This window comes from Mustelus asterias, chromosome 23 (assembly GCF_964213995.1).
Source record: "Mustelus asterias chromosome 23, sMusAst1.hap1.1, whole genome shotgun sequence".
NCBI lineage: Eukaryota > Metazoa > Chordata > Chondrichthyes > Carcharhiniformes > Triakidae > Mustelus > Mustelus asterias.
This window is the reverse complement of record NC_135823.1, coordinates 55544979-55561125: the sequence shown is the minus strand read 5'-3', so window position 1 is coordinate 55561125 and position 16147 is coordinate 55544979. Positions and strand designations below refer to the sequence as shown.

Here is a 16147-nt window from a genome sequence, read left to right as displayed (position 1 = left end):
ATAACTTTTACCAATTGGAAATACTTAACCATAACAAGGTATAATTCTTAACAACTTGCAATCTCTATAGTTCCAATTGTAAGTAATATGCTCCATAGACATAAATCCCTTGTTCAGAACTAGTCAGCATTGAAAACAGATATGCTCACGTGGATGTTATATCTCCAGCTTTTTAACACCTTTGGACAGAGACCCAGACAGACAGCTGTCTTCTGACTCTCATACAGCAACCTCCAGAGAAAGATCCACCCCTAAACAGCAGACTCGCAGAGAAAAAGACTTATTTCCTGGCAGATTCCAGTCTCCAACTCCAGAGATAGGAAGAGGCACAGAGAAAATGACCTCTTTATAAAGATCCCAAACAGCAGGCTCAGTTTGAGCTCTCTGTGTAATCCGAGCTCCACCCAGTCACCTGATTTTTCTCAATCAACCTAAACAAGCCCTACTCTGCAAAACGCCAGGGGGAAACACTAAAAACAACAGAATAGCATCAGTCCAGATTAAAACAAACATTCTAGCAATTAGGAGCAATTATGCTGCTGCAGTAACAATACAGAGCTGCTGGTTACAGACCCAGTGGCACCAGTGTTAGAACAGACTGTTTAAAAAAAAATCCTGCACAGAAACATGACTAAAATATGCTCTTAAAGGCACAGTGCTGTCACATACCTACCTTTGCCCAGATGAGATTGTACCATTTGGGGAATGGAACTAGGTGCTTCTTCAAATCTTACAGCTGGATTCTATATCAGGAAACACCCAACTTGCGTTTACATAGCACCTTCCACTTCCTAAAACACCCAAGATGTTTCGCCGCAGCATGGCCAGATGAATATTGACACCAAGTCAAAGAAGGAGACACTGGGATAGGAGGCTCAATGGTTGGTTAGCGAGGTGGGTTTTACACAGTGTCCTAAAGGAAAAGGGAGGGGTGGTGGGGCAAAGAAACTTTGGAAGAGAATCCCAGGGCCTGTATCACGCCAATGGTGGACTAAAGGAGTGGGATGCCCAGGGGGTCCGAGTTGGGGGAATACGGAGTTATCCAAAGGTTGTCAGGCTGTAGGATATTACATAGCCAGGGAATATATTTACCCACTTTCTAATTTATTGTTCCTTGCAACAACTACACAGCATTTAACACAGAGACAGCTGGTAAGCAGTACATCTTATAAAGATGATAAACAAATACAAGGCAGCAATGATTCAGACTATATTTTGTGGGAGAAGTTCATTTTTTACTAGTTGATGAGATGAGACTGGCAATGCCAACCCATCCTTAATTTGCCCATGAGAAGGGCAATTCGGCATTTTAACAGAGAACCAGGGGCGGCACGGTAGCACAGTGGTTAGCACTGCTGCTTCACAGCTCCAGGGTCCCGGGTTGGATTCCCGGCTCGGGTCACTGTCTGTGTGGAGTTCGCACATTCTTCTCGAGTCTGCGTGGGTTTCCTCCGGGTGCTCCGGTTTCCTCCCACAGTCCAAAGATGTGCGGGTTAGGTTGATTGGCCAGGTTAAAAATTGCCCCTTAGAGTCCTGAGATGCGTAGGTTAGAGGGATTAGCAAGTAAATATGTGGGGGTAGGGCCTGGGTGGGATTGTGGTCGGTGCAGACTCGATGGGCCGAATGGCCTCCTTCCGCACTTTAGGGTTTCTATGATTTCTATGATGATTCTATGAGAACCCTGGGTCATCTACTGGCTCACTCTGAATGTCGTGAATCTTTGGATTCTCTAGCCCCAGAAGGCAGTGGATCTTCCATTTTGGACTATATTCAAGGCTGAGTTAGACAGACAGACAAATGTCGATCGCTCAGATAATCAAACGATTGTGGGGAACAGTCAGGAAAGTGGCGTTGAGGCAGGAATTCAGCCAGGATGAGGTTGGGAAGGCCGTTTGGTCTACACCTGTTCCTCCTTCTTGTGTTCTTCTGTCCTTGCACCTTGGAGTGAATTTCCGTGGAAGGTGCTTTCCCAGAAACTCATCAAAGAGCCACGGGAACATCAGAAAACTGGCACACTTGCTGCATATGATGTCCTTCCAGGCTTTCAATGGAAGAGTGGGAATTGCCTGAAGGAAATTCCTCTCTGCCCTTACTCACCTGGTTCTGTTAACCCTAAACATTGTGGGGGGAATATTCCCATCCTGCCCACCACGGGAATCATAGCGGGTCAGGCGTGGGTGGGGGGGGGGGGGGGGGGGGTGGTGGGAGGGGGATGGGTGGACCATGCAAAGATCCGTTGACCTCAGGTGGGATTTTCTGGTTTTGGGGCGAGCATGGCTGGAAAATCCCACCTTGTGGCTTTCAGACAGTGAGCATATGTTGAGGTCATTTAGGCTTTGGGTGACAGTATTAAATTGAATGCCATCAATTCATCCACCCTTTGGACACTATCACACCCCCCCACAACCGTCCCATTAAAAATTACCCTCACTTCCATTTATTCTTCACGATGATGGACTAAACTTATCCAGCCTCCCTCCGAATAAATGAGAGTGTTCGGAGTTGCTAGCACCGTGTTGCTGGAATCTCACTGCCGGTCCGAAAGGATTGGAATGGAAAAGAGGTTTCTAATAAATTCCCTTCACTGTAGTTTGGGTACACAGAGAGAGAGAGCTCTGTGCTGCACTAATCCTGCAACATGGTCTTACTTTAGAACTTTCTTCATCACATAATCCTCTTTTCCGCACCTGCATCTCCTGAACAGCTCAGTAATTATTATGGGGATTGCCCGGATCAAATATATAGACAGGAGTGGCCTATTCAGTCCCTTCAGCCTGTTCCACCTTTCAGTTAAATCGTGCCTGATCTGATTCTTCATTCCATTGGGCTTTCTTCACCAAAATCCTTCGATATCCTTCCCTACCAAAAATCCAGCAATCTCTAAATTGTAACATTTTCAATGGAACTTTTCCCAGTTTAAAACTGTATCACCTTGCCTGACTCCCACAAGTTAATTATAGTAACACCCTGCATTCGATTTTTTTTCCACACCATTTATGATCTTGTGTACAACTCTGAGATTGCCTCTCAAAATGGTTCCTGAGGGATCATAGAACCCTACAGTGCAGAAGGAGGCCATTCAGCCCATCAAGTCTACACCGACCACAGCCCCACCCAGGCCCCATCCCCATTTACCCTAGCTAGTACCCCTAACACCAAGGGGTGATTTACCATGGCCAATCCACCTAACCTGCACATCTTTGGACAGGGGAGGAAACCGAAGCACCTGGAGGAAACCCACGCAGACACGGGGGAGAATGTGCAGACTCCACACAGACAGTGACCCAAACCAGGAATCGAACCTGGTCCCTGGCGCTCTGAGGCAGCAATGCTAACCACTGTGCCACTGTGCTGCCCCCATTTCACCATCAGGCCCTGACTATTTACAGCAAGTTGAAGCACCTGTAATGACTTTAATCAGGCCATTGAGGCTGGCCTATTGGAGTATGAACTCCCTGATTAAGGATCCAATTGATGGATCTTTTGCTTGTATTTAACCGGGAGTGTCAGTTCCTCTGACACCCCTGGAGGTAGACTGCTGACTGATAGCACTCTGTGTACTGCTGTTAGAGTTTGTAAGTAGAGGGATTTTGGTGAAGGAAGTTCTCCCTCTGAAGACTTATTACAGTGTCCTTGTCCTCTTCATGTACCAGCGAAGCAGCATCATCAATGTTTGTTTGGGAACAAGTTGAACTTGTCACTACAAGAACTAAACACTTGCAGATAACAGATTGGGAACAACCTGATTACTATCAAAGACAAGGCCAGAGTGCACATGACTCAACCCCAGCATATGATATATAAATAGCAAGCTTGAGGCCAAGGATATTTTACAGCTCTCAAGCTCTCAAGAAGGGCAGCACAGTGGCTTCGTGGTTAGCACTGCTGCCTCACAGCGTCAGGGACACGGGTTCAATTCCCGGCTTGGGTCACTGTGCAGAGTCTGTATGTTCTCCCTGTGGGTTTCCTCCGGGTGCTCCAGTTTCCTCCCACAGTCCGAAAGACGTGCTGGTTGGGTGCATTGGCCATGCTAAATTCTCCTTCAGTGTACCCGAACAGGCGCCGGAGTGTGTCGACTAGGGGATTTTCACAGTAACTTAATTGCAGTGTTAGTGTAAGCCTACTTGTGAGACAAATAAATAAACTTAAACTTAATTACCCAAGCTAGCATTGGAAGTCAGGGGTTGATCAGCCTGCAATCCAGGGTAATATAAACCAGGTAATATAAAATGCTAAAACAGTTACTGGTACCTTCAATAAAATTACTGGTTCACTAACATTAACTTTAATAAACTTACCCTTCGTTTGGAAGCTTGGTGTCTTGACTGTGAGTTTTGGACAGTAGTCACTTGCTCGCAGAGAAAGATGTAACTCTCCCCATTCTTTCCTCATACCTTAAGCCCATGACACCAGAGGCATTGTGGCCTTATATATAAGGAAGAAATTTCAACAGAATAGTAAATACATATTGATTGACCTTTTTAAATGGTTACCCACAGCTAAAGATGTGCGGGTTAGGTTGATTGGCCATGTTAAATTGACCCTAGCGTCAGGGAAGTAGCAGGGTAAATATGTGGAGTTATGGGAATAGGGCCTGGGTGGGATTGTGGCTGGTGCAGACGCGATGGGCCGAATGGTCTCCTTCTGCACTGTAGGGATTCTATGATTCTAAATCTTACAGCATAATGTCGATGCAAGTACTAAATGCATTATACATGCTCCGCAAATAACTCTGATGATTATAAATATTCCTGAACTGCCCTAAGACTGATAAAAGAGCTAGTAATCGGTTTTTGTAACTGTAGATGTGCTGGCTGCTTCCCTGTGTCTCTCTTGATTTTTAAATTCATTAATCTCGGTTCTGCTGATGTTGCAATGGGATAAATTGTACATACTTCAGATGGTACCAGTCGACCCAAGTATTCAAAGTCAGTGAAAGGGATGTATTTATTTATTCTGCTGCATTGCTTTCTCTTTAGCTGGTTCATTTTCTTCCTTCCTCGTCTGAAGGTATCACTCTCTCAATGTTGCACAGACATTTTCTCCAGTGTTACAGTCAACGATGGCCAACATTTTGTGAATTCTAACTTGGTGCACCAAGTGTTGAGGCTCTTGCAGCTCAACTCAATCTCGTCCTCCGATCTCACGGAGCGTATTAGTTGACCCACTACTGCTAATTTTCTTGGTACTGAGGCGTCTCCTCAAGAACTACTCCACAGCCCGGCGTTAGGGAAACACAGATCTTTTATGCGGTCTACTCGCTCCACACTCCAAACGTCGACTGCCCTCACAGGACGGTTCCCAGCCAGCTCCCTCCACATACCTGGTCACATGACCCATTCCCTTAAAGGGGTTATGCCCCAACACAGAGTCAGAATCTTTTTCCCCAGAGTTGAAATGTCGGATACTCGGGGACACACACTTAAAGGTGAGAGGGGGAGAAAGTTCAAAGGAGATGTGAGAGTCAGGTATTTGACACAGAGGGATGAATTTTCCCGTTCCGCCCGCCACGGGAATCATAGCGGGCGAGGGGCAGACCATGGAAAGGTCCGTTGACCATGGAAAGGTCCGTTGACCTCGGGCGGGATTTTCCAGTTTCGGGGTGAACACGGCAGGAAAATCCCACCTAGAGGGTGGTAGGTGACTGGACGGCGCTACCAGGGGTGGTGGTAGAGGCAGATAACATAGAGGCGTTTAAGGGGCTTTTAGATAAGCACATGATAATGGGGGCAAGAAATAGAGGAATATGGACCAAGGGCAGGCAGAAGGGATTAGTTTAATCTGGCGTCATGTTCGGCACAACATCGTGGGCCGAAGGGCCTGTTCCTGTGCTGTACTGTTCTACATTCTATTCATAACAGATGCAAGTTTCGGAAACCTACCCTAGCACCCAAACACTACCTATCGGAGATTAGCTAACTTAGCAAAGGTTGTGCATTATACCTGGTCTATTTGCCTCACTAATCAATGAACAAAGTCACAATCTCAACATTATAGCCTGTTGTATTGATTATTGACATTCCAACGATTATGCAATAATTAAACTCTCCAGTCTGAAAATCTATTGCTCAAAACACCAGTTATCCGGAACATAGAAATGTAGAAAATAGAAGCAGGAGTAGGCCATTCGGCCCGCCGAGCCTGCTCCACCATTCATCTTGATCATGGCTGATCATCAAATTCAATATCCTGATCCCACCTTCCCCCTATATCCCTGGATCCCTTCAGCCCCAAGAGCGATATCTAGTTTCTTCTTGAAATCACGCATTTTGGCCTCAACATTTTTGAGTAGACCAAGCAACTCACGGACTCACCACCCAATCGTTTGAGCTCTGCAACAAATTGAGAAGGCTTGGCCACAGTAAAGATAATGGAATACGTAACTCTTTCTTTCTTGGGGGACAATACTTTTGGACTGTTTTGTAATGTTTTATCACTGTTTTATGTTTCAAATAAGTATTTGTCTCTATGGGGTTTTCTGGTTCGCATACCAGAGGGCGGCACGGTGGCACAGTGGTTAGCACTGCTGCCCCGCAGCGCCAGGGACCCGGGTTCAATTCCAGTCTCAGGTCTGTGTGGAGTTTGCACATTCTCCCCGTGTCCGCGTGGGTTTCCTACGGGTGCTCCGGTTTCCTCCCACTCTCCAAAGATGTGTGAGTTAGGTTGATTGGCCATGCTAAATTGCCCTTAGCATCGGGGAAATTAGCAGGGTAAATACATTGGGTTATGGGGATAGGCTCTGGGTGGGATTATGGTCGGTGCAGACCCGATGGGCCAAATGGCCTCCTCCTGGACTGTATGATTCTATTCTATGATTCTATGTGCATTCTAGCGTGATTCTGTAATCCAGAATATTCCGAAATCTAGAAATGACTTGCTCCCAAGCATTCCAGAATGGAGAGTTTACAGTGTATGAAGGTTTGATCTGGACTTTACTATATTCATATTATTATAGAATATGAATATAGTAAAGTCTGGCCAGGATTCTTCGGTATCGCACACCCCGCCACCGCTGCCAATCTTGCTTTTTGGCTTGTATGTCTGGGACTGAATGTACCAACAATTTACTGCTGTTGTTAATTATCTCCACTCACCAAAGACTGATTTCCCAAACTGTTCACACTTGATGAGACTGAGGATGAGTTTCTTTGGCCCTGTTTCCTCCCCATCAACAAAACTTCGTCAGAGGTCCCTCTGACACCCTGGCCAGGATTCTTCGGTATCACACCCTCCGCCACTGCTGCCAGTGAGAAGGGAGAATTTGACGCTCAGCCAAAAAAGATTGGAGGGTGGGAAATGTTGTGCCTTTGTTTAAAAAGGGCTGCAGGGGAAAGCCTGGGAACTACAGGCCAGTGAGTCTCACCTCTGTGGTGGGTAAGTTGTTGGAAGGTATTTTGAGAGACAGGATCTGCAGGCATTTAGAGACGCAAGGACTGATTAGGGACAGTCAGCATGGTTTTGTGAGTGGAAAATCACATCTCACAAATTTGATTGAGTTTTTTGAAGGGGTAACCAAGAAGGTAGATGCGAGCAGTGCAGTTGATGTTGTCTGCCTGGACTTTAACAAGGCCTTTGGCAAGGTACCGCATGGTAGGTTGTTGCATAAGGTTAAATCTCACGGGATCCAGGGTGAGGTATCTAAATGGATACAAAATTGGCTTCTGAGGGTGGTTGTAGAGGGTTGTTTTTCAAACTGGAGACCTGTGACCAGCAGTGTGTCTCAGGGATCAGTGCTGTGTCCACTGTTATTTGTCATTTATATTAATGATTTGGATGAGAATATAGAGGCATGGTTAGTAAGTTTGTAAATGGCACCAAGATTGGCGGCATTGTGGACAGTGAAGAAAGTTATCTAGGATTGCAACGGGATCTTGATCAATTGGGCCAGTGGGCTGACGAATGGCAGATGGAGTTTAATTTAGATAAATGCGAGGTGATGCATTTTGGTAGATTGAACCAGGGCAGAACTTACTCAGTTAATGGTAGGGCGTTGGGGAGAGTTATAGAACAAAGAGATCTAGGGGTACATGTTCATAGCTCCTTGAAAGTGGAGTTACAAGTGGACAGTGTGGTGAAGGCATTCAACATGCTTGGTTTCATTGGTCAGAACATTGAATACAGGAGTTGGGACGTCTTGTTGAAGCTGTACAAGACATTGGTAAGGTCACACTTGGAATACTGTGCACAGTTCTGGTCACCCGATTATAGAAAGGATATTATTAAACTAGAAAGGGTGCAGAAGAGGTTTACTAGGATACTACCGGGACTTGATGGTTTGAGTTATAAGGAGAGGCTGGATAGACTGGGACTTTTTTCTCTGGAGCATAGAAGGCTTAGAGGTGATATGATAGAGGTCTATAAAATAATGAGGGGCACAGATCAGCTAGATAGTCAATATATTTTCCCAAAGGTAGGGGAGTCTAAAACTAGAGGGCATAGGTTTAAGGTGAGAGGGGAGAGATTCAAAAGTGTCCAGAGGGGCAATTTTTCCACACACAGGGTGGTGAGTGTCTGGAACAAGCTGCCAGAGGTAGTAGTAGAGGCGGGTACAATTTTGTCTTTTAAAAAGCATTTAGACAGTTACATGGGTAAGATGAGTATAGAGGGATATGGGCCAAACATGGCAATTGGGATTAGCTTAAGGGTAAAAAAAAAAGGGCAGCATGGACAAGTTGGGCCGAAGGGCCTGTTTCCATGCTGTAAACCTCTATGACTCTATGACACTGCAGCAGGAACGGAGGATGCCAGCATTGGGCGAGGTCGGGGAATCCCTGTCCCTGTTTACCTACGACAACTGGGCTTCCGCCAAAGTAACAGGAGTAACAAGGGAACTCTGTAGTGGTGTGCAATGGGAATGTGTGAAAATTAGGTTATGACAGGCAACTCTGTTAAGAGATGGAAAATGATTATTAGCCTACTAGGCTTTCAGTGAGGGTTTACGTACTCAGGATAAGAGACTAATCTAACCTTGTGTCAGTTTCATAAACACTGCATTCCAGATGGGATGAAAACAAGGACAAGTTACCATGACAATTACCAAATAACAAAATAATGAAGGAGACGGTTTTCTATTGGATAAGAAAGGGCAAAAAGCTATGCTATGATTGGTGGACTATATATGCAAATGAAGGATTAAAAAGTTGCTCGTTTCTCATTTGCTGTAATTAACAATAACTGCTAATTATCCGTATGAATCGACAGAACACCATCGTGAAATTCACTGTTCACTGTGTCTGTTCTCCTTGCTAGCAGGTTAATAAAAAACATGCAAGATTTGAGTACTCACCGCGCATTGTTTGGGTTAATCCTCAACAAATGTACCAGGGTAATCCAATGCCTTTTCTTCTCTTGTGTCAGTCCGAGATGCTTTTGCAGCACCAGTCAAATCCGTGTATAGTGGACATTGCTGGAAAGACGCCCTTGGACCTGGCCTGCGAATTTGGCAGAGTTGGGGTAAGTCCAGGACATCGAGTTGGCCATTATTATCACAATGGGACATTATTAGCTATCGCAGTGCGGTAAGAGCTTTGCACTGGTGTGAAGGGTTTCAGTTCAATCGGAATATGCGCTTGTCGGAATGCTGCCTGTTTTATGTTCTGCTCTGCCTTCCTCTGAGAAATTGGGGTCTTCTGCAGTTCAGGGGATGGACGGGGAGGGGCGGAGGTGGGGGGGGGGGGGGGTGGTGGAGGACAGAGTGCCAGGGTAGAGTCTCCCCCTCACCCCCCACTCCCAAATAACCCAGTGCTGTTTTGGGTTTGGTGATTTCGAATTCCCACATGTTCTCTGCCCACCTTCTCCACAATGTCCTCGAAGAAAATCCGCAATTTGTTGGATTGCTGTGAGGAGTGCGTGATATTTTTCAGATCATGTCCATTCGCTGTGCATCCCAAGCCCTTCGATTTTGTGATTCAGGACAGATTTCGGATGCTAGTGTTGATAGTCGCACTGCCTTGGTAGCATGACACCTGTGACTTTTCTGTCACTGAGCTGTGTAAGCTGTCAGTCCAGGAACGCAGACTCTGTGCCAGGTTACCAAAGGTGACGATACCAGTGATATGTTCAGCAGCTGTGACTGTCCTGTTCCCAGTGAGGCAGCAATTCATGGTTTCTTTCTACAGAAAATCCACAGGAAATGTCCAGGCGCCGGTGATCCTTAGCTTTATTGATAAAAACCCATTTAATAGTGCAGCGATGTAAGTGATATGCAAGAACTCCAGCAGCACAATGAGCCTTGTTACCATGACAATGGAAAAGAGCATTCCTGGTTTACAATCCCAGGCCCATGTTGAAATGCAAGAAGACCAAGCCCAGGAGTGATCCTTACCTGATGAACTCTCATTCTCTGATTTCAATTGCCCCACTGTCCCTTGCCTTCAGCTGTCAAGGCCTAAGCACTGGAATTCCCTCCCCAAACCTTTCCATCTCTCGACCTGCTTTCAACATAAGACCATAAGATATAGGAGCAGAATTAAGCCATTCGGCCCATCGGGTCTGCTCCGCCATTCAATCATGGCTGATGCAATTCTCATCCCCATTCTCCCGCCTTCTCCCTGTAACCCCCTTGATCCCCTTATTGATTGAGAACCTATCTATCTCTGTCTTAAAGACAATGACCTGGCTTCCACAGCCCTCTGTGGCAATGAGTTCCACAGATTCACCACCCTCTGGCTGAAGAAATTCCTCCTCATCTCGGTTTTAAAGGAACGTCCCTTCACTCTGTGGTTGTGCCCTCGAGTTCTAGTCTCTCCCACGAGTGGAAACATCCTCTCCATGTCCACTCTATCTCAGCATTCTGTAGGTTTCAATTAGATCCCCCCCCCCTCTCATTCTCCTGAACTCCACCTCTGTGATCCACATATCTCTGAGATCAAGCTGTCGGGGTGGCACGGTGGCACAGTGGTTAGCACTGCTGTCTCACAGTGCCAGGAACCCGGGTTCGATTGTGGCCTCGGGTCACTGTGTGTCTGGAGTTTGCATGTTCTCCCCGTGCCTGCGTGGGTTTCCTCCGGGTGCTCCAATTTCCTCCCACAGTCCAAAGACATGCAGGTTAGGTAATCGGCCATGCTAAATTGACCCTAATGTCAGGGGGAATATTAGGGTAAATATGTGGGGTTACAGGGCCTGGGTGGGATTGTGGTCAGTGCAGACTCGATGGGCCGAATGGTCTCCTTCTGCACTGTAAGGATTCTATGGATTCTATGTGTGGGTTAGGTTGATTGGCCATGCTAAATTGCCCCCTGATGTCAGGAGGACTCGCAGGGTAAATACGTGGAGTTACAGGGATAGGGCCTGGGTGGGATTGTTGTCGGTGTAGACTCAATGGGCCGAATGGCCTCCTTCTGCACTGTCAGGATTCTGTGATTCTATGACTATCGGTTGTCGATAATACCTCCGTAACGCGGCTCTGTGTAATTTGGTTTGACAAGCTCCTCATGTTATTTTAAAGGTGCCATATAAATGTCAATTGTTGTCTTGTCCTTGTTCGATATGTTGGTGGTTTGGGATTTGACCCTGACTGTGGATATCCTGGATATTTCCCTCAGGTGGTGCAGTTGCTCCTAAGCAGCAATATGTGTGCGGCCCTGCTCGAAGCCAAGCCTGGGGACATCACTGATCCCAACAGTACCAGCCCTCTACACCTGGCTGCCAAGAATGGGCATATCGACATTATAAGGTTAGTTCCTTGCACCTTGTTTCCGAAGATGTTTTGCTGTAACTGTTTCTTCTTTGGAAGTAGTCTCAAAATGGATCTTGTGTCTACTGCTGCTGAATCAGCACTGGAAACCCGACTCAACAAATCAAATAGAAAGATAAATGGAAGGGTGCTTGTTGATGCTGAGGCAATGTACTCAGGAGACTTTTATTATATTACCCAAATAGCTTGTTATAATGTGCCACCAGTATATATTTCCTTCCAACTTTCCTTGTTACTTAGTATCATAGAATCCCCACTGTGCAGAAGGAGGCTCATCGAGTCTTCACCATCAACAATCCCACCCAGGCCCTATTCCCGTAACCCCAATATTTACCCTGCTAATCCCCCTGACACTACGGTCAATTTAACATGGCCAATCAACCTAACCCTCACATCTTTGGACTGTGGGAGGAAACCGGAGCACCCGGAGGAAACCCACGCAGACACGGGGAGAATGTGCAAACTCCGCACAGACAGTGACCCAAGCCGGGAATTGAACCCGGGACCCTAGCGCTGTGGGACAGCAGTGCTTGCCACTGTGCCACCCCTTATTCTAATCCTCAGGATTAGGTCCAAAAATGTGCATTGGCCATGCTAAATTGCCCCTTAGTTTTCCAAGATGTGTAGGTTGGGTGGATTAGCCATGGTTATTACACGGGGTTACAGGGATAGAGTGGGGGGGGCTGGGGTTGGGAAAGATGCTCTGTCAGAGAGTTGGAGCAGACGCGATGGGCCAACTGATCTCCTTCTGCACTGTAGGGATTCTATGATTCCACAATTTATGTGCATCTGTAAATGAGACACAGACAATGGGCAGAATTATCCAGCTCTTGCCGCTGACAGGATCTTCCAGTCCTGCCAAAGTCGTTCTCCCACCCTGGGTTCCCTGACAGCGGCACAGGCGAGGAATGTAAATCACCATCAACTTCAGTGGGACTGGAAAATCCCACTGGCGGCCGATGGCGAGCTGCCCCCGCCAGGGGAAAACTCACCCCTGTGGAGGGGCGCAGCTGGAGAATTCTACCCGATGCCTCTGTAGCTTGACCAGTGATCAGTAGAGGCGCATAAGGGATCGCCATTTTGTCCTTGCTCCTTGCATTTTCCATAAAATCTACTAGAAAGGGTAGACGCAAGAAGAATGTTCCCGATGGTGGAGAAGTCCAGAGCCAGGGTCACAGTTTGAGGCTACAGGATAGACCTTTTAGGACAGAGATGAGGAGAAATTTCTTTACCCAGAGAATGGTGAGCCTGTGGAATTCTCTGCCATAGAAAACAGTTGAGGCCAACTGTATGTTTTCAAAAAGCAGTAGATATAGGCCGGAACTCTACCACCTCAGTGCGAGCAAGGGTCCGACAACGGAAATCTCCGTTGACCTCGTGTGGAAATTTCCGGTCTTATCCAAGCGAGGTTGTAAAATCCCGCCCATAGCTTTTGGGGCGAAGGGAATCAAGGGTAAGGTGGGATCAGGCTATTGAGTTTGGATGATCAGCCGTGATCATAATGAATGGGGTAGCAGGCTCGGAGGGCCAAATGGCCCACTCCTGCTTCTACTTTCTATGTTTCTAGTGCCATATGTCATTGCCATAATATCTGTCAGGGCTTCTCATAGACAGCATTTGAGGAGAGCCAGTCATTGTTAACAATGCTTGTTCGGATGCAAGGATTGACTGAGCAAAGCAATGCAGTGACGATAAAAGTAACATCAGCATATAGTGCATGGGTAAATACTCATCTTTGAAAAATATCCTACTGTTGAATGGGCTTTGAAGCAATGATCAAGGTCAGACTAGTCATTTACTATATAACCCTTCCTCAAACCAACACTAGGCTATTGAGTTGAATGATCAGCCATGATCGTAATGAATGGTGGAGCAGGCTCGAAGGGCCAAATGGCCTCTTCCTGCTCCGATCAAACTAACACTGTGGTAAGCTATGGATGGGTTTGGAAGGATTGGAGTGGACCTGATCAATTTTCTTGGACGATACTGGGAATGATTGGAGAATGTGTTTTAATGCAAATACTTGTGCAATGTGCAGTGGGACAGGAATTCTGGAATACATCTAATTAATGGACTTGACAATGTGGATGCAGAGAGAACATTTCCCCTCATAGGGGAATATAAAACTAGGGGGCACAGTTTCAAAACAAGGGATCTCTCATTTAAGGTAGAGAGGAGGAGAAATTGCTTCGCTGAAAGGATTGGTTAATCTTTGGAAATCTCTACTCCAGTGGATCATTGAATATATCTGAGGCCGGGTTGGATTTTGAGCTACCTGGGGTTATGGGGGTAGGCTGGAAAGTGGAGTTTGGGGCCACAGTCAGATCAGCCGTGATCTTATTGAACAGCACCCCATGCACCCCAGACATTTTCTCTTCCACCTTCCATTGGGAAAAAGATACAAAAGTCTGAGGTAACGTACCAACCGACTCAAAAACAACTTCTTCCCTTTGCCATCAGACTTTCGAATGGACTTACCTTGTGTTAAGTTGATCTTTCTCTACCCCCGAGCTATGACTCAGTAAGTAGTCTCACAACATCAGGTTAAAGTCCAACAGGTTTATTTGGTGGCACGAGCTTTCAGAGCGTTGCCCCTTCATCAGGTGAGTGAAGAATTCAATTCACAAACAGGGCATATATAGACACAAACTCAATTACAAGAAGATGGTTAGAATGCGAGTCTGACTGCTGAAGTGTTCCCCGACAGGAAGGGAACGCTCCTGCCTGGTGATTGTCGAGCGGTGTCCATTCATCCGTTGCTGTAGCGTCTGTATGGTCTCCCCAATGTACCATGCCTTGGGACATCTTTTCCTGCAGCGTATCAGGTAGACAATGTTGGCCGAGTCACAAGAGTATGTACCGTGTACCTGGTGGATGGTGTTCTCACGTGAGATGATGGTATCCGTGTCGATGATCCGGCCCGTCTTGCAGAGGTTGCTGTGGCAGGGTTGTGTGGTGTCATGGTCACCGCACTGCTCAACAATCACCAGGCAGGAGTGTTCCCTTCCTGTTGGGGAACTCTTCAGCAGTCACGGGCATTCAGCCTCTGATCTTCGGGTAAGCGTTCTCCAAGGTGGCCTTCATGACACACAACAACGCAGAATCGCTGAGCAGAGACTGATAGCCAAGTTCCGCACACATGAGGACAGCCTCAACCGGGATCTTGGGTTCATGTCACACTATCTGTAACCCCCCCGACTTGCCTGGGTCTGTAAAATCTCACTAACTGTCCTGGCTGGAGACAATTCACACTTCTTTAACCTGTGCTTAACCCTCTCTCCACTCACATTGTCTGCACCTGTAAAGACTTGATTACCTGTTAAGACTCGCATTCCAACCATTATCTTGTAATTGAGTCTGTGTCTATATATGCCCTGTTTGTGAACACAACTGCAACGCTCCGAAAGCTCGTGCTACCAAATAAACGTGTTGGACTTTAACCTGGTGTTGTGAGACTACTTAACTGTGCCCACCCCAGTCCAACGCCGGCAACTCTACATCATGCCGAGCTATGACTGTAACACTACATTCTGCACCCCCTCCTTTCCTTCCCTATGAACGGTATGCTTTGTCTGTATAGCGCGCTAGAAACAATAGTTTTCACTGTACACTGATACATGTGACAATAATAAATCAAATCAAATCAGCAGAGTGGGTTCGATGGATCGAATGGCCTACCCCTGCTCCTATTTCTTACGTAGGTCTGGTTGGAAGTGGGAAAAGGAAAGTGAGTTGAAAATAGATCTTGATTATTACATGAAGGTGGCAAAAGGGTGATTCGATTGGCATTTTCAAGATATTCAGGGGAGTGGGTAAGATTGATGCAGAGAAACTATTTGCGCTGGTCAGTGAGTCTAGAACTAGGGGGCAATGTCTAAAACTTAGAGTCAGACCTTGCAGGAGGGAAATTAGGAAACACACCTGCATGAAAATGATGGTCAAAGTTTGGCCCATAAGAGGTAATTAAGGCAAGATCACAATTGATCATTTAAAAGCTGAGATTGATAATTGATTTGTCATCCAGCTTTTGCTAAAATCAAGCGTTGGATCGAACCCAAGATGGGGTGCAATGCCTTATCTTGTCAGCTTAAATGTGCTATATCAATGTTGTTTTCTGATCACTGGTACATTGAGCAAATACTAGCAGGCACAATTGGAGCTTTCCATTGACCAGATGATAGGAATCCAGTGGAGTTTGCCTCACTAATACTAATTGCTGGTTGTGTTGTTGTACTTGTCTGGAAACCTGCCTACAAACTAATCCAGTGTCTATAAACATTACTCTGCTGACACTTGGAGCAGACACAAGGCTGCATTTTGATAGCCTGTTAAAATTGCATTGCAGCTATCCAAAAAGCGGTACAAAGGAAAAAAACCTATTACTACTGCAATTGTACAGGGCATTGGTGAGGCCACACCTGGAGTATTGTGTGCAGTTTTGGTGCATTGTTA

General features: G+C 46.3%; 1 protein-coding gene across 1 annotated transcript in view; it reads left to right on the top strand.

The window, feature by feature from the left end:
- caskin1 (CASK interacting protein 1) overlaps positions 1-16147 on the top strand; it is a 711340-nt gene that overhangs the window by 525757 nt on the left and 169436 nt on the right. Inside the window, exons 5-6 of the mRNA XM_078239889.1 lie at positions 9358-9453; positions 11544-11674. Of these exons, the coding sequence (XP_078096015.1) occupies positions 9358-9453; positions 11544-11674 (227 nt within the window). The remainder of the gene's footprint in view (positions 1-9357; positions 9454-11543; positions 11675-16147) is intronic.